The 23183-nt window shown below is 33.7% G+C and overlaps 1 protein-coding gene across 7 annotated transcripts in view; it reads right to left on the reverse strand.

The window, feature by feature from the left end:
- KANSL1L (KAT8 regulatory NSL complex subunit 1 like) overlaps positions 1–23183 on the reverse strand; it is a 155769-nt gene that overhangs the window by 126260 nt on the left and 6326 nt on the right. For 5 of the 7 annotated variants that reach the window (XM_061187057.1, XM_061187049.1, XM_061187007.1 and 2 more), the window contains exon 2: positions 12934–14050. In XM_061187057.1, coding sequence (XP_061043040.1) covers positions 12934–14021 — 1088 coding nt within the window. In that variant the 5' untranslated portion in view covers positions 14022–14050. Of the gene's footprint in view, positions 1–12933; positions 14051–15991; positions 16045–16912; positions 17694–23183 lie in introns of those variants that run through there. The other 2 variants (XM_061187016.1, XM_061187025.1) reach the window with 2 other exon arrangements.

Raw genomic sequence — 23183 nt, forward strand, 5'->3', positions numbered from 1 at the left:
GAAAAGATAAACAAAATTGATAAACTGTTAACCAGACTCATCAGGAAAAAAAGAGAGAGGGTCCAAATTAATAAAATCAGAAATGAAAAAGAAGAAGTTACAACTGACACCACAGAAATAGATTGGATCATAAGATACTACAATAAACAACTATACACTAATAAAATGGACAACCTAGGAGAAATGGATAAATTCTTAGAAAGGTACAATCTCCCAAGACTGAACCAGAAAGACACAGAAAATATGAACAGACCAATTACCAGTAACGAAATTGAATCAGTAATTAAAAACTCCCAGCAAGCAAAAGTCCAGGAACAGATGGCTTCACAAGTGAATTCTACCAAATATTTAGAGAAGAGTTAACATCTATCATTCTCAAACTATTCCTGAAACTGCAAAGGAAGGAACACTTCCAAACTCACTCTATGAGGCCACTATCACCCTGACACCAAACCTAGACAAAGATATCACAAAAAAAGAAAATTATAGGCCAATATCACTGATAAAAATAGATGAAAAATCCTCAGCAAAATACTAGCAAACCGAATCCAACAATACATTAAAAGGATCATACAACATAATCTAGTGGGATTTATCCCAGTGATGCAAGGATTTTTCAATGTCTGCAAATAACTGAATCTGATACACCACATTAACAAATTGAAGCATAAGAACCATATGATCATTTCAATAGATGCAGAAAAAGTTTTTGACAAAATTCAACATTCATTTACGATAAAAACTTCAGTAACCAGGCATAGAGGCAACTGACCTCAACATAATAAAGGCCATATATGACAAACCCACAGCTAACATCATACTCAATGATGAAAAACTGAAAGCATTTCCTCTAAGATTGGGAACAAGATTAGACTGCTCACTCTCACCACTTTTATTTAACATAGTTTTGGAAGTCCTAGCCACAGCAATCAGAGAAGAAAAAGAAATGAAAGGAATCCAAATTGGAAAGGAAAAAATAAAACTGTCGCTGTTTGCAGATGACATGATGCTATACACAGAAAATTCTAAAGACACTACCAGAAAACTACTAGAGCTCATCAATGAATCTGGTAAAGCTGGAGGATACAAAATTAATATACAGAAATCTGTTGCATTTTTATACACTAAAAGAGAAAGTAAGGAAACAACCATAATACTCTGATGAAAGAAATTGAAGATGACACAAACAGATGGAAAGATATACCACGTTCTTGGATTGGAAGAATCAATGCTGCTAAAATGACCATACTACCAAAGGCAATCTACAGATTCAATGCAATCCTTAGCAAATTACCAACGGCACTTTTCACAGAACTAGAGCAAAAAAACTTTGAAATTTGTATGGAAACACAAAGACCCCAAATAGCCAAAACTATCTTGAGAAAGAAGAATGGAGCTGAAGGAATCAGGCACCCTGACTTCAGACTAAACTACAAAGCTACAGTAATCAAAATAGTATAGTACTGGCACAAAAACAGACACATAGATCAATGGAACAGGATAGAAAGCACAGAAATGAACCCACACACTTAGGGTCAATTAATCGACAACAAAGGAGGCAAAAATATACAATGGGGAAAAGACAGTCCCTTCAATAAGTGATGCTGGGAAAACTGGACAGCTACACGTAAAAGAATGAAATCAGAAAATTCTCTAACACCATATACAAAAATAAACTCAAAATGGATTAAAGACCTAAATGTAAGACCAGATACTATAAAACTCCTAGAGGAAAATATAGGCAGAACACCCTTTGACATAAATCACAGCAATATCTTTTTCGATCTGTCTCCTAGAGTAATGGAAATAGAAACAAAATAAACAAATGGGACCTAATGAAACTTAAAAGCTTTTGCATACCAAAGGAAACCATAAACAAAACAAAAAGACAACCTACGGACTGGGAGAAAATATTTGCAAACGTTGCTACCAACAAGGGATTAATTTCCAAAATATACGAACAGCTCATACAGCTTAATGTCAGTAAAACAAACGACCCAATCGAAAAATAGGCAGAAGACCTAAATAGACATTTCTCCAAAGAAGACATACAGATGGCTAACAGGAATACAAAAAGATGTTCAATATCACTAATTATTAGATTAATGCAAACCAAAACTACAATGAAGTATCACCTCACATCAGTCAGAATAGCCATCATTAAAAACTCTATGAATAATAAATCCTGGAGAGGGTGTGGAGAAACAGGAACTCGCCTATAGTGTTGGTGGGAATGTAAATTGGTGCAGTCACTATGGAGAACAGTATGTAAGTTCCTTAAAAAACTAAAAATAGAGTTACCATATGATCCTGCAATCCCACTCCTGGGCATATATCCAGAGAAAACTTTAATTTGAAAAGATATATGCACCCAGTGTTCATAGCAGCACCATTTACAATAGCCAAGACATGGAAGCAACATTGACAGATGAATGGATAAAGAAGATATGGTATATATATACACAATGGAATATTACCCAGCCATAAAAAAAGAATAAAATAATGCCATTTGCAGCAACATGAATGGACCTAGAGATTATCATATTAAGTGAAGTAAGTCAGACAGAGTTAAGACAAATATATGATATCACTTATATGTGGAATCTTAAAATATGATACAAATGAACTTATTTACAAAACAGAAATAGACTCACAGACACAGAAAACAATTTTATGGTTACCAAAAGGGAGGGGGAGAGATAAATTAGGAGTTTGGGATTAACATATACACACTACTATATACAAAATAGGTAAACAACAAGGACCTACTGTATAGCACAGGGAACTATACTCAATATCTTGTAATAACCTATAACGGAAAATAATCTAATATATACATATATATATATATATATGACTCAATCACTTTGCTGTACACTTGAAAGTAACACAACATTGTAAATTAACTATACTTCAATTAAAAAAAAATAATTTTTTAATGTACAAGGCTAACAGGTCCAGAGGGAGAATTGTAACCATTAATCTCACTAATAAATAACTGCTATACTTAAAAAAAAGAAAAAAAAAAAAAAACTAAACTGAAGAGACAGAGAAAGTTAGGCCATGCTAACACTAATCAAAAGAAAGCGGGAGTAGGTATGTTAATTTCAGACAGAGCAAACTTCACAGCAAGAAAAGTTATCATGGATAAAGAGGGATATTACATAATAATAAAAGGGTCAACACTTCAAGAAGATAACAATCCTTAATGTGTATGCATCTAACAAAGAGCATCAAACTATGTAAGGCAAAACTGATAGATGACTGCAAGAAGAAATAGATGAATCCACTATTATATTGGAGACTTTAACATTCCCTCTATCAGAAATGTGCAGATCCAACAGGCAGAAAATCAGTAAAGACAGAGATGAACTCAACAGCACCAGTAATCAGCTGGATATAATTGACACCTATAGCCTACTTCATCCAACAACAGCAGATTACACATTTTTCTCAAGCTAACATTAAACATTCACCAAAAGAGACCATATTCTGGGTCATAAAACACACTTCAACAAGTTTTAAAAAACAGAAATTATATAATGTCTGCTCTCAGGTCACAATGGAATTAAATTAGAAATCATTAACAGAAAGGTTAACTGGAAAATCCCAAAATACTTGGAGATTAAACAACACACTTTTAATTAATACATGGGGTGAAGAAGAAATTTCAGTAGAAATTTTAAAATACTATGAATGAAAGGAAAATGCAAATACAAGTCTCAAAATTTGTGGGATACAGTGGAAACAGTGTTTACAGGGAAAAGCATCAGAGAAAAAACAGAATTTACAGCATTAAATTCATACATTAGAAAATAAGAGAGATCTAAAAATCAACCATCTAAGCTCCACTTTAGGAAACTAGAAAAAGAAGAGCAAGTTAAATCCAAAGTAAGTAGAAGAAAAGAAATAATAAAAATCTGAGCAGAAATCAATGAGACTGAAAACACGAAATCAACTGAGAAAAATCAACAAAACCAAAAAATGGTTCTTTGAAAAGATCAGTGAAGTCAATAAGCCTTTGTCCAGGATAACTAGAATTAAAGAGAGATGACAGAAATTACCAATATCAGAAATGGAAGAGGAGACTTCACCACAGATCCTATGAACCCTAAATGGACAATAAAGGAGTATCATGAACAACTCTAAGTCCACTAATTTGATAATGTAGAGGAAATGGGCCAATTCCTTGAAAGGTACAATCTGCCAAATCTCAAGCAAGAAGAAATAAACAATCTGAATAGGCCTGTATCTGTTAAAGAAATTAAATCAATAATTAGTAACCTTCCAAAACAGAAAGCAGCAGGCCCAAATGGGTTCACTGATAAATTCTACCAAAAATTTAAAGAAGAAATTTTATGAATTCTCTAGAATCTCTTTCAGAAGATAGAAGGATAGGGACTACTTCCTAACTCATCTATGAGGTCAGCATTACCCTAATACCAAAACCAGATAAAGCTATTACAAGAAAACTACAATCTCATGAAGATAGACACAAAGAACCACAAAATGTTAGCAAATTGAATTTAAAAATGTATAAAAAGACTTACATACCATAACCAAGTGGGATTTATCCTAGGTATGCAAAGCTGGTTCAACATTCAAAATCAATTAATGTGATCCATCATATCAACAGGCATCATATTATCATATCAATATCACATCATTACATCATATCACATCAAAGAGAAAACAATCACATGATCATACCAATAGGTGCAAAAATAGCATTTCACAAAGTACAACACATACTCACAATAAAAACTCTTAGTAAACTAGAAAAAGAGGGAATTTCCTCAACCTGATAAAGATTATCTACCAAAAACCTACAGCTACATCATACTTAATTGTAAGAGAGTAGAACCTCTCCCACTAAGATCAGGAACAAGACAAGATATCCTCTCATCTCTCCTTTTCAACATTGTACTAGAAATCGTAGCTAAAGCAATAAGACAAGAAAAGGAAATAAAAGATATACAAGTTTGTAAGGAAGAAATAAAACTCTGTTCACAGATGACATGATTATCTACGGGAAGAATCCAAAAGAATCATTTTTTAAAAGCCTACACAAATAAGCAATTACAGCAAGGTTGCAGGATACAAAGTTGATATACAAAAGCCAACTGCTTTCTCATATACCAGCAGTAAAAAAGCAGAATTTGAATTAAAAGCACATTACTACCCCCAAAAATGAAATATTAGGTATAGATCTTACAAAATATGTATAAGATCTATATGAGGAAAACAACAAAACTATGATTAAAGATATCAAAGAAGAACTAAAAAATTAGAGAGATATTCCATGTTCATGCATAGGAAGATTCAATATTGTCAGTATACCAGTTTTTCCCAACTGGATCTATAGATTCAATGCAATGCCAATCAAAATGCCAGCAAGCTGTTTTGTGGAAATCAACAAAATGATTCTAAAGTTTATATGGAGAGGCAAAAGACCCATGATAGCCAACAAAATATTGAAGGAGAACAGCAAAGTCAGAGGATTGACACTATCCATATTCAAGACTTAGTATAAAGCTACAGTAATAAAGACAATGTGGTATTGACAAAAGAACAGACAAATAGATTAACTGAACCAGATACAGAGCCCCCAAATAAATCCACAAAAATATGGTCAATTGGTTTTTGACAAAGATGTGAAAGCAATACAGTGGAGAAAGGGCAGTCTTTTCAATATATAGTGTTGGAAAAACTAGACATCCACATGTAAAAAAAAAAAAGAATCTAGACATAGACCTTACACTCTTCCCAAGAATTAACTCAAAAATGATCATAGAACTAAATGTAAAACACAAAACTATAAAATTCCAAAAAAGATAACATAGGAGAAAATCTAGGTGACCTTGCATATGGTGATGACACTTTAGACAAAACAAAGGCATGATCCATGAAAGAAATAATTGATAAGCTAGACTTCAGTAAAATTTAAAACTTCTCCTCTGTAAAGGACACTTGAAAGAGAATGAGAAGGCAAGCCACAGACTGGGAGAAAACACTTGCAAAAGATATATATAACAAAGGACTATTATCTGAAATATACAAAGAACTCTTAAAACTCAACCCAATTAAAAAATAGGCAAAAGACTTGAACAGACACCTCACCAAAGAAGATATATATATATGGCAAGTAAGCATATGAAAAGATGTTCAACATCATATGTCATTTGGGAATTGCAAATTAAAACAACAATAAGATACCACTACACATCTGTTATAAGAGCCAAAATCCAAAACACTGACAACACCATTGCTGGCAAAGGTGTGGAGCAATAGGAATTGTCATTCATTGTTGGCTGGAATGCAAAATAGTATAGCTACTTTGGAAGACAGTTTGGCAGTTTCTTACAAAACTAAACATACTCTTACCATATAATCCAGCAATTGGACTCCTTGGCATCTACCCAAATGAACTGAAAATGTATGTCCACAGAAAAACCAGCATGCAGATATTTATAGCAGCTTTATTCATAATTTCCAAAACCTAGAAGTAACCAAGACACCTTTCAACAAGTGAATGGATAAATAAACTGTGGTTATAGGCAGACAATGGAATATTATTCAGTGCTAGAAAGAAATGAGCTATCAAGTCAGGAAAATACAAGGGAAAAACTTAAATGCATAGTACTAAGTAAAGAAGCCAATCTGAAAAGGCTACATACTGTATGATTCCAACTATATGACTTTCTGGAAAAGATAAAACTAAGGAGATAGTAAGATTAGTGGTTGTCAGGGGTTATGAGGGAGGAAAGGATGAATAGGCAGAACACAGAGGACTTATAGGGCAGTGAAACTATTCTGTGTGATACTACAATGGTAGGTACATGTCACTGTACATTTGTCCAAACCCATAGAATGTACAATACCAAGAATAAACCCTAATGTAAACTATGGACTTTGGGTAATAATGATGTGTCTATGGAGGTTCACTGATTGAAACAAATAGTACCACTATGGTGGGGGATGTTGACAGTGGGAGGAGTTTGTATGAGTGGAGGGGAAAAGGGGTATATGGAAACTGTCTGTACTTTCTGCTCAATATTGCTGTGAACCTAAAACTGTTCTAAAATAAATTTTACTAGTTAAAAAAATAAAACAATGAGCTTATTTTAATTGAAGTATTACTTTCCTCAGCGATGTACCTATGCCACAATATAAAATATTTCTTTACCATTTTGTAGCTATTAATCTGTTTCACAATAACATTTTTGAATTTCTGCTCTTCACTTCCTTTTTGTCACAAATTGTCACTCAACTATCATTGCAATTCCTCTAGGATTGTTTTCCATTCAACTTTTTCTGTTTCCCAACAAGTAAAATAAAACGAATAAAATAAGTCTTCCCCCATCTAGTTATGAAGTGTAGAGAATTTAAAAGGTGATAAATGCAAAACAATTTGTCAACTTGATATTACACAAGTATAAAAGTACTCTTATTTGCAATTTATTAATAAAATGTTATTCGTCTCTTTACTCTCTGAATGTCACACTGAGCTCATACTCTTATTTATCAAATTTCTCAAAGGGAAATTCATCACCTGTTTTTTTTTCTTTCTACTGGCAAAATAGGAAGTGTTTATATAGAAAACTGAGTATTCATTTCTGCAGCTCTGCAAGAAACTATTTACTTAGCTCTTTCCCGTCTTTCAATCTAGAAAGAGTCACCTCACAGCTTATAATTAAACAACTCTCCCTTCTTTCTTAGTAAATATCTGATTTTGTTTAAAAGAATTTCCTTATCAAGACAGCCAATTTGGGCTTCCCTGGTGGCGCAGTGGTTGAGAATCTGCCTGCCAATGCAGGGGACACGGGTTCGAGCCCTGGTCTGGGAAAATCCCACATGCCGCAGAGCAACTAAGCCCATGTGCCACAACTACTGAGCCTGCGCGTCTGGAGCCTGTGCTCTGCAACAAGAGAGGCCACAATAGTGAGAGGCCCGCGCACCGCGATGAAGAGTGGCCCCCGCTTGCCGCAACTAGAGAAAGCCCTCGCACAGAAACGAAGACCCAACGCAGCCAAAAATAAATAAATAAATAAATAAATAAATTTAAAAATAGAGCAATAAAGTCATCAATTTAAAAAAAAAAAGACAGCCAATTTACATACTGAAGTAAAAACTAAAAAGAAAATTTGAATACGTGGAAACTAATTTGGAAAAATGAAGAGATTTTTCTCCAAACATCCAAGATGGTTGAGTGATTTGGAAGATACTGGCAGATTTCCTCAAATAAGACAAGAAGCCATGTTTCTTCCTTTTTCTTACAACATTGAAGGATCAGAACATGTCTGTGTTAAAATCTATGAGTTTTCCCACATGCATCCTGGAAGAAAGTAACTAATCATCATTTCCCAGAAGAGAAGAAAAAATAAATAAATAAAAGCTAGAACTCTAAGGCCTTACCACCAGATGAGAGGTAACATAATTGTAGCAGAGTGTGTCGAACCCACCCTCACACATACCAGTCCAGCAGACACAGACCTGACTTCCAACTGCCAGCACCTGCATTTCTTTGAGGGCTTTTTGTTGTTGGTGCTTAAGCGGTCTTTGTCACTCAAGTGGCAGAACAGAACTGCCAGGGAATTAATACAACCAGGAATAGTCTTCACCCAGTAACTGACGGGATTTGATGTACAAATACTCCAGCTTCTTCACCTCTCAAATGGTTAACTCAGGCATGTATTTTACACTGGCTCCCCAAGTTTTCCATGGGATATTAAGCTCCAGTCTTCCACAACCATAAACTGCTTAATAAGGCACTATTTATTGGCTATCAAATCAGTGCCTTATTAGGCATAGGTACTTTATATTTATTATTTCATCTAATCATCTCCAGAACTCTTTAAGGTAGACCAAAAAAGAGGAATCTGATTCAGTGGGTTAAGAATAACCTAACCATTGTTCAGAGTCACAGAGCAAGCCACGACTGTAACACAAGTATGTCCAGAACTTGTGCTCCTTCACCAAAGGGACAGAACATGGAGGGGGGAGAGTCCATTCATATTATAAGGATTATATCTCAAACCTACAAAAAATATAAAGTCCTCCTGTTTTGCTTTGCAAAGTAAATTGACTTTTTAAAAAAGTGTCTAATGCACACTAGTCTTTCAGCCAAAAGTTATTTTTAAAGTGTATCAGTAATGTCATTATAAACTAATCTACTGTCTACGTATAAATATATATTTTAAATAACTGGTAATGGCTAATGTGAGTACTTTCCAATTTCTTAAAACCATCATATTCCTTCACAAGTAAATTTCCTGATAAGAGTGATGGAGTGAAGGAATTTGTTTTTCTTATATGGGCTATAAACTAAAAAAAAAAAAGAAAAAGACATTAGTTATTATATAATCTAAGATTTTTAAGATAAACATAATACACGTATCAATTTTACTTATCAAAATTAAAATTTTAAACATTAGAATAAAATAATGACTTTCAAATGTCCATATTTTGGCATATTTTATTCATTCATTCATTCAACACACACTCATACAGGTTCTAAGACGTATAAGATACATCTTGTGACCAGTTTGTTACTAGAGACCAAGGAAGAAAAGAGGGAAAAATCAAGTAAAGATATACTGCAGAATGGAAGAAGAAAAAATAAAACATATAGAAAGAGAAAATTTTACAGACTGCCAACCTCGATTTTTGTACCTTTACAGCTACATATACAAATACAGAAAAATTCATTCATTCACTCAACAAACACCAAACAACCAATAAAAAGCAGACAGTGCTAGGAACTGGGTATACAATGACAGAAAAAGTAGGACTTGCCTTTAAGTTGCTTAAAATTAAGTTGCATAGCAAAGGAAGCTATCAAAATATCAAAAGGCTGAATACTAAATGGGAAAATATATTTGCAAATGACATATCTGATAAAGGGCTAATATCCAAAATATACAAAGAACTCATACAACTCAACATCAAAAACAAACAAACTGTATTTCTTTTTCTCTTTCTGACTTACGATTAAAAACTGAGCAGAGGACCTGAATAGACATTTTTCCAAAGAAGACATACAGATAGCCAATAGGCACATGAAAAAGTGCTCAGCATCACTAATCATCAGAGAACTGCAAATCAAAACCACAATGAGCTATCACCTCACACCATTAGAATAGTTATTATTAAAAAGACAAGAAACGACAAGTGTTGATGAGGATGCAGAGAAAAAGGACCCTTGTGCTCTGTTGTTAGGAATGTAAATTTGTGCAGCCACTATGGAAAACAGTATGGAGGTTCCTCAAAAAATTAACAATAGAACTACCTTATGATCCAGCAATCCACTCCCTGGTATTCATCCAAAGAAAATGAAAACACTAACTCAAAAAGATATGTGCACCCCCATGTTCATTGCAGCATTATTTACAAGAGCCAACCTAAGTGTCCATCCATAGGTGAATGGAGTTTTTTTTAATATATATACACATACTTACAATGGAATATTATTCAGCCATAAAAAATGAAATCTTGCCATTTGCAACAATATGGATGACTCTAGAGGGTATTATACTAAGTGAAATAAGTCAGATGAATACCATATGATCTCATATATGGAATCTAAAAAACAAGACAAGCAGAACAAAACAAAAGCAGACTAATAAATACAGAGAATAAAAAGGTGGTTGCCAGAGGGGGAGGGTGTGGGGTGGTGGGGGAAAGAAGTGAAGGGGATTAAAGAGGTATATACCTCCATTTATAAAACAAATAAAGCACAGAGATGTAATATACAGCATAAGGAATATGGCTGATAATATTGTAATAACTTTGTATGGGGACAGATGGTTACTAGACTTATTGTGGTGATCACTTCAAAATTCATGTAAATGTCAAATCACTACACAGCACACCCAAAACTAACATAATATTGTACATCAATTATATTTCAATAATAAAAAACCCTGCCCATTAGCTCTTCTCAACAACAAAATGTAAATAATTTACAGCATTTACCTACTAAATGTTATTAAATTGAATTACTTCAAAAGCATTATAAATAGAAAACCTGATAAATTTCTGGACTTCTTATAGAACACATTTGCTTAATAATGTGTAAGCATCATTGATATAATGTTGACAAAGTTGGATGGTCCAACAGAAAGTGCATAGGTTTAAAGTTTCACATACGTGGGCAAGAAGCCTAGCTCCACCATTTATCTGGCTTTTTGACCATAGGCAAGTCACTTAGCCATGCTGAGCCTTTTTCTTATTAAGTGAAATAAAGATAACAACAATTACCTCCCATGGTTGTTGAAAGGATTAAATAATATATCAAATGTAAAGTAAATAGCACAATGCCAGTTAGAAAAATATGTCCTCAATAACTATTAGCTCTCATTCAAATCCATTTCAAATATAGTGATAACAGAACACCAAAAGCCTGGAATGCTCACTTTGTTTTATATTTTACTCCTCACTATAAAAATTAATATACTGACCTTCTATTTACTAGTAAAAATTAATGTATTCCGCTTCTAATTCTATAATGATTCTCACTTATCTTTGAGAATTTGATAAAAATGATGAACTTCTTCCTCCCCAAATACCACATATATACACAGTATTTTGCATCAATTTAGGGACATTAACAGATTCTCTGAAAGCTAGATTCGAAACTATATTCTACCTGGCTGTTTAAAATAAAATTAATTCAAATTAAATAAAATTAAAAATTCAGTTCTGGGCTTCCCTGGTGGCACAGTGGTTAAGAATCCGCCTGCCAATACAGGGGACATGGGTTCAGGCCCTGGTCCAGGAGGATCCCACATGCCGCAGAGCAACTGAGCCCATGTGCCACAACTACTGAGCCTGCGCTCTAGAGCCCGTGAGCCACAACTACTGAGCCCATGTGCCACAACTATTGAAGCCCACGCGCCTAGAGCCTGTGCTCCGCAACAAGAAAAGCCACCACAATGAGAAGCCCGTGCACTGCAACGAAAGAGTAGCCCCAGCTCGCCGCAACTAGAGAAAGACTGCGCGCAGCAACGAAAACCCAACGCAGCCAAAAATAAATAAATAAATAAATAAATAATAAGTAAATTAAAAAAAAAAATTCAGTTCTTCAGTTGTACTGGCCACATTTCAAGTGCTCAATAGCCACATGAGGCTACTGCCTACTGGATAACACAGATACAGAACATTTCCATCATCCCAGAAACTTCTATCAGAGCTCTTCTGGAGTATTAAAATGGTATGATAAGTAAAACTATTTTTCTCTGTGCTTCTGTTTTGTTTTGTTTTATAAAATATCTAGTTATCTCTCTTTGGAGCAGATTCCCAAGAGGGTAGAGGCTGTGAATATTTTGCCTATCACTGAATCTCTAGGGTCCAGCACATAAGCATTCAATAGGTATCTAAGAGCTGACATTATAATTTTGTTTTGGTTACATTAATCTAGCAAAAATTGACTAAATTGGTAAAGACCAGAGCTGAAAGCTGTGAATACAAGCATATAAATAGTTAAAAAAATTTTTTTAAGTAGCAGGTCAATTTATATGTACTGCCAACTGATAAACTCCTGAAGCCAGTGAGGGCTACCTACGCAGACTTTAAATTTTTTTAGCTATACATTTTGGCTAGATAACTTAAGCAAAATTTTAAGCCCTGTCCACAGCCTATTCTATTCAAGAACAGGAAAAATACATATTTATAGCTAATTATTTTTCATTATTCCTATTTGGGTATTTTTCCTAGATAGAGCAGTTGGGTAACTTATTTTTAAATAGTATGTATATATTCACAGACTGTCATTTTTAACAAAAGAAACATTTAAAAAATTCACCAAAGTTTTATAACTTAAAGATTATGGCTTTAAGATTTTAGAAAATCTATTTTTCAACATATCTTGAAATCAAGACAAAATTGCTGCTATATACAGAACAGTAAAAGGTCTAATAATAATTTTGCACTTACACTGACACATTTTTTCTAATGGTATATTCATCCAAATCGTCATCAGAGCTGCTATCAGTTGCATCAGAATCCAGACCCTCTTCAACATGAGACAACAGCCCTGTAGCAGACAGTGCAAATCTTTGGATTTCTGCAGCTGTACACCGTGCAAAGCCATTTTTTGTATCATTCCACAATTTACTCTCTGCAGTCAATAAGTTGGTGTCTGGTTTAATTTCAGTGCATTTAGGTAAACTGTTATCCAAAATTGTGGTAGGTTCATGAAAAATCTTCATTTTGGGGAGTTGATGTTCCATAGAAAATTTCATTTGCTGACCATAGTGCTTAACAACATGCTTTGCCAGGAGCATCTGCAAATGTTTCTGAGTTCTTCTAGCCTGGCTAAGTAAAATTTTCTGTTTGCTTACACAATGAAGTAAACGAGCACTCACTTCCTCCTCTTTTTCAGCAGTTGAGGAACTAATAGGCACGTGTGAGTGGTCAGGCCCAATTTTGTTTTGAGCACAGTGCAATAAACCCTTTTTAATCTCAGCATCACTATCTTTATCCAAAAGTGCATTCTTTTGGTACAACTTACAGTTTTTCAGTTGTCCTTTATCTACATTAGTGTCTTTGGTTATATTTGAATCCAGAATAATTTGTACATCTGTCATGCACTGACTCATGGTATCTGACAGAGGTTCCTTTTTGATGAACTCTTCAGAACGAGAATGACAGATTTTACTGAGCTGAATGTTGCTGCCATTACACAGTATGTTTTTCAGCTTATTGCAGTGGGGTTCCCCTAATTTCTTTTGTTTATAATTCTCACTGTATTTATTTAATGTAGCATTAGAACTCATTAAAAGAACAGTCTGGTAATGTTTTGAAGACTGAGAGGAGCCAAAATGTTTTAAATTCACAAAATTAGTGCTAAGAGTAGGTTCAGGAGTTGGAAATCCCAGCATCTGAGAGAAAGTGTCTCCTTTTAGCTTTTCATCTACAGTTCTTGGACCTTCCATGCATAGCATCTTGTCCGACTCCATGGTACTTGGTAAAGATGAAAAGCAGATACCCTTTGTTGCTGCCTCCCTCAGAGCTGGGGTCATGGCGAATCCTGCAGATAATTACTGCAAACCTAAAATAATGTAAAAATAAATGATCAAATATCAAGAAAAAAGTTTTACGCTTATACTTTCCCCAAGGGCAACACTTTCAATGTCTCTGATTAAAAAGTCAATGGAACTAAATTCCTCCTCTATTTCCCAACTCCTAACATTATCTCTGCTCTTTGCTAGCTCATAAGGAATTCAATAAGGACTATTCTTCATTCTGACTATGGGCCTAATACCCAAAACTCCAATGAAAGTTGCACAGTGCCTAGTATTTAAGAGTTAGACAAATATTTGTGAATGCAATTACATCTTAGGATTCCATTTTTTGGACAATGTTTGGTGAGAGTTAAAAGAAAAAATCCAACCTGGGATTCATACTTGAAAATGTGACTCAATCCCACATTTTCAGCCAAAAGTATTATTTTTATAAAATATAATAAATTGCTCAAAACCTTCATTTCTCAGTTTAAACTTCACAGTCTGAACAGTATTAATAACTAAAATGTAGGAAATAAGGTAAGAAGATATAAGTGAACTGAACTACAAAAAAAGTATATAATTGGGAATTCCCTGGCGGTCCAGTGGTTAGGACTCTGCACTTTCATTGTCAGGGTAAGGGTTCAATCCCTGGTCGGGGAACTAAGATCCCACAAGCCTCACAGCACAGCAAAAAAAAAAAAAAAAAAAAAAAGTATATAATTTCACAGGTGCTAAAAATAATGTGGTAGTAAAAACTAGCCTAATCTGCAATGTGCAAAATTTTTTTTCTGAAAAAGCATCTGCAATCATTATTTTCCTTTTCACAAATGGATAGTCATCAATTATCATTATAGAAGCTCTTACTCCTGCCTGAAAAATAGTGGGGAATGTAACAGATGACACTAAAGTTTAATCCCATAATTAAACAAATTTTATCAAAAGAAAAAGTATAAAACCATATATTCTGACTCATAAAAAAGTTAATCTAGTACTATTAAAAATTATGAAGATTGAAGAGTTAGTGAAAAAAATTTTCTTCATTAACAGTTACAAGTTTTTGAAGACACTTTGGAACTATGACACTCCATAATTTTTGTTTCAATGAACATGACAGTTAATAGTCATTTAAATGGCCACACTCCCATACTGTATGTCCCCAGGAGGTAGCTGTAACTCTAGACCCTTCATTCTTGTTTAAAAACACAGAACCAAAAGCTGATTCTTTGCAAAGACTAATAAGAATGATCAAAAGGAAAAAAAGGCACAAAAACTTCTATGCAATTAAAATAAAAATCTACACACAGGGTTAAAAGCAAGTGATAGACTAGGAGAAGATAACTGCAACGTATATCAATAGACAAAGGATTAGTATCCAGAATATATTAAGAACTCCCAGGAATGGGCAAAGGTTACAACAGTTGGACACTTCAGAGATGATGACATCCAAATGGTCATTAAACATATACTCAACTTTACCAGTAATAAATGAAATGCAGATTAATAATGCAAGAGACCAGTTTTCTAATCACCAAATTGAAAAGAGGGTTTTAAGTCTGAAAATATCACTTACCATGGGAACATGGGTAAATAAGATTTCTCACATCTATTTGAACTATAAATTGATTCTATAATTTGACAATAATGTGGAAAATGTGTTTGTCACAGGTGCACAAGAGATCAGTGTTTGTATGAACAAAACACTCTTTCAAAGCAACCTAGATATCTAACAGTGAGAGAATGGATATTAAAACATGATGGAATACTAGAATAGCAGTTAAAAAAAAAATGACCTAGATCTATATGTATCAATATGGACAAACCTCAAAAACAGAATAAAGTTTAAAAAAAAAGAAATGGTGCAGAATATGTATAGTATGGTACCATATAAATAAAACACAAACACAAAACCATACCATATTTATGTACATATACATGTTGTGTTTATGTGTTTACAAGAATAAAAGACGAACCAGAAAAATACCCACCAAAGTTGTAACAGTAGTTGCATCAGGTAAGTTCCATGAAACAGAACTAACAGTGGTGTTTTAAGAGGAGCTGAATTTTAACTACAATATTTTATTACTTGGGGGAAAAAGATTAAATGAAATATGAGCAAATGTTAATTGTTGTTAATTCTGTGTGATAAAAATAAATGTTTGCCTTTTTTATATTTTACTGTATAATGTCTCCAAAAAATGTAGATTTCTGTATAATTTTCTGTCTCAAAATTTATACACTTTTATATAGTGCCTCAAAAATAATAAATCCTATATATAACAGATTTTCATTTATTCTAAATCCAAAACAAATAGGAAAACAAAAATAACCATAATATTGGGTTTTCTTTCTAAAAATATATTTTGCACTCTACTTTTATGAGAAATAGAAAAATAATTATAAAACAAGCTAGCATTGGGAAATTCTTTTTTTCAAGATTCAGTCTGTCACTTGATCAACTCAATGACCTATAACTTCTAATTTATAAACATCTACAATAGTATTTAAATAACTACATTGCTCTCTGAGGGAAACTGCCCTAATCACAGTTCTCTCTGAGGTAATCATATTCAAAAGATACTATACTCTATCCCCTCCTTACCCACCTTCTCTCTTTCAAAAACTTGAACAGGGTGCTAAGGATATAATCAAAGTGGCTAGCAGCAGGGGCAGAAGGTGAAATAAGAAGAAGCAGTGGAGTTCATCTTAGGCCCTGGATAAACTAAAGATAAGGGGAAACTAAAAATAAGTAGAAAAAAGATACATAGATTAATAGATAAGAAATGGAGTTGGTAGAAAAAAGAGAAGGGAAAGAAATGTAGACATTGAGAGTGGCTAAGGAACCTTTATGGTAGAGAACTAGAATAAAACATACACACAAAAACTCTGGTAAGCTCTCTAGGGCTTACTTGGTATGACAGGCAGCTTCTAAAGTGATCTTAATAATCCCCATCTCCTGGTATTCATGCCTTTGTGTAATCCTCTCCTCTTGAGTGTGGACTGGATTTAGTGACTTGCTTCTAGCAAACAGAATACAGCAGAGATAATGGGATGCCACTTTCAACATTAGGTTACAAAGATACTGTGGCTTCCATCTTGTCACCCCTCTCATTCAGGAGCACCAGCTGCCATGTTGTAAGCTGGGAAGACCCTCATGGCAAAGATCTATTGTCTTCAGCCCAACAGACAGCAATGATCTAAAGCCTGCCAACCAGCCATGTGAGTGATCTGAGAAGCAGATCCTTCCTCAGTCAAGCCTTCAGATGCCTGCAGCTCCAACCAATACTTTGACTGCAGCCTTGTGAGAAGCCTTGAGCCAGAGGCACCCAGCTAAGCCACGCCTAGATTCCTGACACCCAGAAGCTGTGAAATAAATGTTTTAAGCCATTAAATTTTGGAGTAATGTGTTACATAGCAATAGATAATTAACACACTTGGATATAAAGATTTGGGGATTCTGGACTCTGGAAGGCCCAGCCATATCACAGTTCCTATTCTAGGATTTCCATGAAGTTCTTCTGTATTCTACTCCCGACTCTACCTTTATTAAAAAACCCTAGCCTGAAAGTCTCTCTACTTTGCAGCCAAAAGAAACTCACGAAAATAACTGTCTCCTATTATTAAAAAAGGTTAAATTATGTTCATATAGTTTTAGCATAAAACTCAAGTCCATTTATTCCAATTTTTTAAAATACCTAAATATGTAATCACTGTGTATAACCAATGCTTACTAACTGATCATTCTAAACTCTACCACTTCTGACTACCTCCATATTAACATAAACAACTACACTTATTACTAACATTTCTAAGATCTACAACTGCTTGGATTTTTCACTATTTTGTTAACTGCTATGTTGTCAAGATGCAAAAGTATCTGATATATAGCAGATACTGAATTAATATTTGGTGAAAAATAAGTGGTTGCCATTATACTTAAAATCCAAAGTTTTTCTTACCATGGCCTACAAAGTTCTACACTATCAAGTCCCTGACTACTTAGCCTCCTGTAACTTTCTCCATGGGTTACTGCACTCTATAAACACTAGCCTCTGTGTTATTCTTGAAACACACCAAACAAGTCCTTGCTTCAGGACTTCGTATTTGCTGGAACAATTTTCCACAAATAAGATAGCTAGCTCCCTCACTTCATTCATGTTTCTGCTCTACAGTCACCTCCTCAGAGAGTCCTGCCTTGACTAATTATTTAAAATAGCTTTAGTCCCTCACTTCATGATTCTCCATTCCCCTACACTGTTTTGTTCCTCAGGGTGCTAATGTCAGAACCTGACTTTATATTACATTCTAGGAAGTAATATAGTCTAAGGGCAGAACTCAATTTTGTTCAATGTTCTAATCTGCAGCACTTAAAACAATGTCTAGCACACAATAATTGTCAGATATTTGTTGGCTGAATTAATAAACAAACAGACAAGAGAGTCATGATTTTTAAAGGTATTCCAGAATTTAAGCAGTAAAAGTAGAAACAACACCTATTTCAGTTATTATTTTTAAAATAAATGTTACAAACACAGCAATATATAAAAAGAATAATAAGTCACAACCAAGTATGGCTTATTCCATGAATGTAAGACTGGTTCAACATTTAAAAAAAATTAATCATTGAAATTCACCATATCAAAAGACTAAAGAAAAAAAACAAATAAAAAGCATCTGACAAAATCCAGTATCTGTTCATAATTAGAAAAAAAAAAAAGAACTCAGTAAATTAGGAAAAGGAGGGAAATTGCTTAACCTGAAAAAGAGTATCTACACAAAAGCCTAGAGACCGCTTCATGGTTAATGATGAAAGACTGAATGCTTTTACTATAAGATTGGGAATGAGGCAAGGTGTCTGTTCTCATCACTCCTATTCATCATCACATTGGAGGTCCTAGCCAGTGGAACAGAAGAAGAAAAAAGAAACAAAACGCATAGAAATCTGGAAAATAAAAAGTAAAACTGTGTCTATTCATTGATGACATGATTTTCTACATAGAAAATCCCAAGGGATCTATAAAAAAAGCTCCTAGATCTAATGAGTTTACTAAGGTACCAGACATAAGGTCAAGATACAAAAATCATTTATATTTCTAGACAATGGAAATGAAAAAAACAGAAATAGCAATTTTAAAAATAGTATTAATTCCAATAGCTTAAAAATATGAAATACTTAGGTATAAATCTAACAAAAAATGTGCAGGATCTACACACTGAAGAAAACAACCACCAATGAAAAACAATCAAGTAAGATCTAAATAAATGGACTGACACATTGTGTTCATGGATTATTCAATATTGTTACAATGTTAATTCTCCTTAAACTGATCTATAGATTCGACACAATCCCAATCAAAATCTTGGCAGAATTTTTGCTAATATCAACAAGCTGATTCATAAATTTGTATGGAAAGGGAAAGCAACTAGAATAGCCAAAACAAGAAAAAGAACAAAGCTGAAGGACTCATGCTACCTATCTATTTACAGTAGTCAAAATAAACATGGATTGGCAAAAGAATGGACAGATAGATCAATGGAAAAAATAGAGTTCTGAAATAGACCCACACGTATATGGTCAATTGATTTTTGGCAAAGATGTAATGGCAATTCAATGCAGAAAGACTTAGTATTTTTAAAACAAATGATTCTGGAACAGTAAGGCATCCATATGCAAAATCCTGAGCCTTAACCCACACCTCATACCTCATACAAAAATAGTCACATCCATCAGAATGGATCATAGACATAAATGTAAAACTTAAAACCATAAACTGTCTAGAAAAAAATAGGAGAAGATCTTTGTGATATTGGGTTGGGCAAAAATTTTTTTTTAGCTATGACACAAAAAACATTATTCATAAGAGAAAAAAAATTGATTAACTTTCACTTCCTCAAAATTAAAATAAATAATAAAATAAACATTTAACAACTATTTAAAATATAACAACTGAGGAGCCTTTGACATAAACATACAGAAGATAATATGTCTAGGAATTAGTGGAAATCAGATGTGCAAACTCCTGAAAGTCACTGAATTTACCATTCAGGTTAACTCTGAATAATGGTTTTGACCATATACAGTTTTAAATTGTAATTATTTTCAATTGTATATTATTTCATTTTTACACATAATAGACAACTGGTTAGAGGCAGAATGCATAAGGAATACTGATTTGAGAGCATAAAATAATAATTCTGCAAATTCACCTGAAGATATCTCCATTAGTTCCGTAATGATCAAAATTATTTTATAGCATCTAAAAGGTATCTCCAGTATTTCAGAAGCCAATTTAAGACAGTGAGAATAACTAACCACAAGTAAGACCATCTGGTTTTCATTTGGGTATAAATCCGTCCATACCACAACAAGTTATTTATAGAGAAGTGTTTGTGAATGACAGCTGTAAACCTATTTCATCTTTTAAAAACAAAACAAATAAAAATTTTCCAAAAATTATGGAAATTAACCAGTTGACTTTTTAAAAGCAGAAAATGAAGAAATGGCCAACATTAAGTCATAAATGTAGTTTTGTCTATTTTTGGTAGAAGCTGGATTTTAACCTCCATTTAATATATATTTGATCTAAGATCAAACATTCAACAGTTCAGTTAACACATATTTATTGAGAAGTATGTAAGAGACACTACCCTAGGTACTAGAAAGATTATAGAGAGCATGACAAATAAGGTTTCTATTCTCACAGAGCCTACATTCTATCTAGCAAATGGTAGAGAATACACAAACAAGAAAACAAAAAGATCAGAAGTAAATAGGCGTCTCATAGTGTTTTTATAAAAATTAAACAAAGTAGAGTAATAGAGCATAACTACACTGCAGTAGGAGCTAATTTAGATTTGTAGATGAAGGAAGACTTCTATGTTGGTGACATATGCTCTGAGACTTGAAATGACAATAACAAGCTAACCAAGGTTTGGGGTAAGAGCTTTCCAAGGAAAAAAGACAATTAATAGAAAGCTGTAAAGCAGGAATAAATTCGGTGTTTGTGGAACAAAAATTACAAACTTGTCTAGAACATAATGAGCCAGAGAGAGAAAGGAGCTCAGGATCAAGCCAGGGGGTTCACTCACATTTATCTGAACAAAGGAAGAGGTGTTACAAAGGAGGAAGAGCCCTAAGAGGAGACTTAGAAAGTCCAGTTAGTGGGACTTCCCCGGCAGTCCAGTGGTTAAGACTCTGAGCTCCCAATGCAGGGGGCACAGGTTTGATCCCCAGTCAGGGAACTAAGATCCTGCATGCTGCACGGTGTGGCCAAAAAATAAATAATTTTTTAAAATGCACACTCCCATTCTTTAAAACATTAAAAAAACCCAAAAACCAAAAAAAAAAAAAAAAAAAAAAAGGAAAAGAAAGAAAGCAAAAAGAAAGTCCAGTTAGTGAGAGAAAAGGAAATTCCAGAGTGTATGTAATTGAGATTCCAAAGTGTTCAAAAGTATGTTAAAAAGACATGGGCAGCTCTATCAAATGCCACAGTGAGTTCAAATAAAATGAAGATAAAGAAGTGAAAGATGATTATTACTTTCTAAGAAATCTGTTGAAGAGTCTTGCTTTTTCTTAAAAGTAAATTAAAGAAATACCCCGCTCCAGCTTTTACTAGCCTTCCATGTGGGGGAAGGGAAATACCTAACCCCAGCCCCATCTAGCCATCCTATCCCACCTAAGAGGTGGAAAAATCTGTGAAGCATTTGTGAAGTTGGGGCACAGCCTCCCTAAAAGACAGACTTAATCATCAGACTATAGAATGCTTCCTCTACACCTCACATCTTACTAAAGACCTATTGACTAAAGTTCCTTTTACTAGGTATATCATGTCCCCTCTTTCAACAGGAAATTACAAGGCATACTAAAAGACAAAAAACAGTTTGAAGAGACAGAGCAAGCATCAGAACCAGATTCAGATATGAGAGGAATGTTGGAATTATCACACTGTGACGTTAAAAGAACTTAAACAACAAATTATGATTTTCTAAGGGCTCTAATGGAAAAAGTAGACAACATGCAATAACAGATGCATAATGTAAGCAAAGATATGGAAATAGATGGAAATTCTAAGAAAGAATCAAGAAGAAATGCTGGAGACCAATAACACCATAACTGAAATGAGAATGCCTTTGATAGGCTCATTAGTAGACTGGACATGACTGAGAAAAGCATCTCTGAGCTTGAGGATATGTCAATAGAAACTTCCAAAATGAAAAGCAAAGAGGAAAGAGACTAAAGAAAAAAAAAAAAAAGGAACAGAATATCCAAGAATTGTGGGTCAACTACAAAAGGTGTTAACATACATGTAATGGGAATACTGAAGGTGAAGAGAGAAGAAATATTTGAAGAAATAATGACTGAGAATTCCTCCAAATTAATGTCAGACATCAAGCCACAGATCCAGGAAATGCAGAGAACACAAAGCAAGATAAATGCCAAATTAAATAGCATATGTCATTCAATAAATAAAGTACTGTATTAAAATTATATTACATGAAATTATATATAATAGCCAATAGTATGCTTAGAACAAATAATAGTTCATTAAATTTTTTTTTACTAAAAATTATTTATCATACATTTTTCCCATTAGAATGAAAGCTGCATGAAGGCAGGATCTGAATGTTTTCATTCACTGCTGTATCCTAAAATATTGTTGGGCACATAGTAGGCCCTTAATAAATATTTCCTCAATAAATACCATCCAAAATAATAAAATCACTTAAAAATTTCAAGGAAAAGGATTCATAAGATATTTTATTGTGAAAGGAGTCTTAAGGCTAGGAAATATTAGTATAGAACATTGCTGTCCAATAGAAATATGATGTGAGCTAAATATGTAATTTTAAATTTGCTACTAGATATATTTTAAAAAGTAAAAAGAAACATATGAAATTTGAATTTCATTGTACCCATTATATAGAAAATATGACTCCAACCTGTAACCAGGATAAAAATATCTTTATGAGACATGTTCTTTTTTATGTGTGCTAAAGTCTCAAAATACAGTGTTCATTCTACATTTAGCACAAGTCAATTTGGACTAGTTGCATTTCAAGTGCTCAATAGTCACATGTGGTTAAGGATTACTGTACTGGACAGTATAAAGTATACGGTACCCCTAAAGTAAACAGGAATCAACCATTAACTAAAATATTTCAGTCCCAAAGTTCTTAGCC

This window comes from Eubalaena glacialis, chromosome 1, assembly GCF_028564815.1.
Source record: "Eubalaena glacialis isolate mEubGla1 chromosome 1, mEubGla1.1.hap2.+ XY, whole genome shotgun sequence".
Taxonomy (NCBI): Eukaryota; Metazoa; Chordata; class Mammalia; order Artiodactyla; family Balaenidae; genus Eubalaena; species Eubalaena glacialis.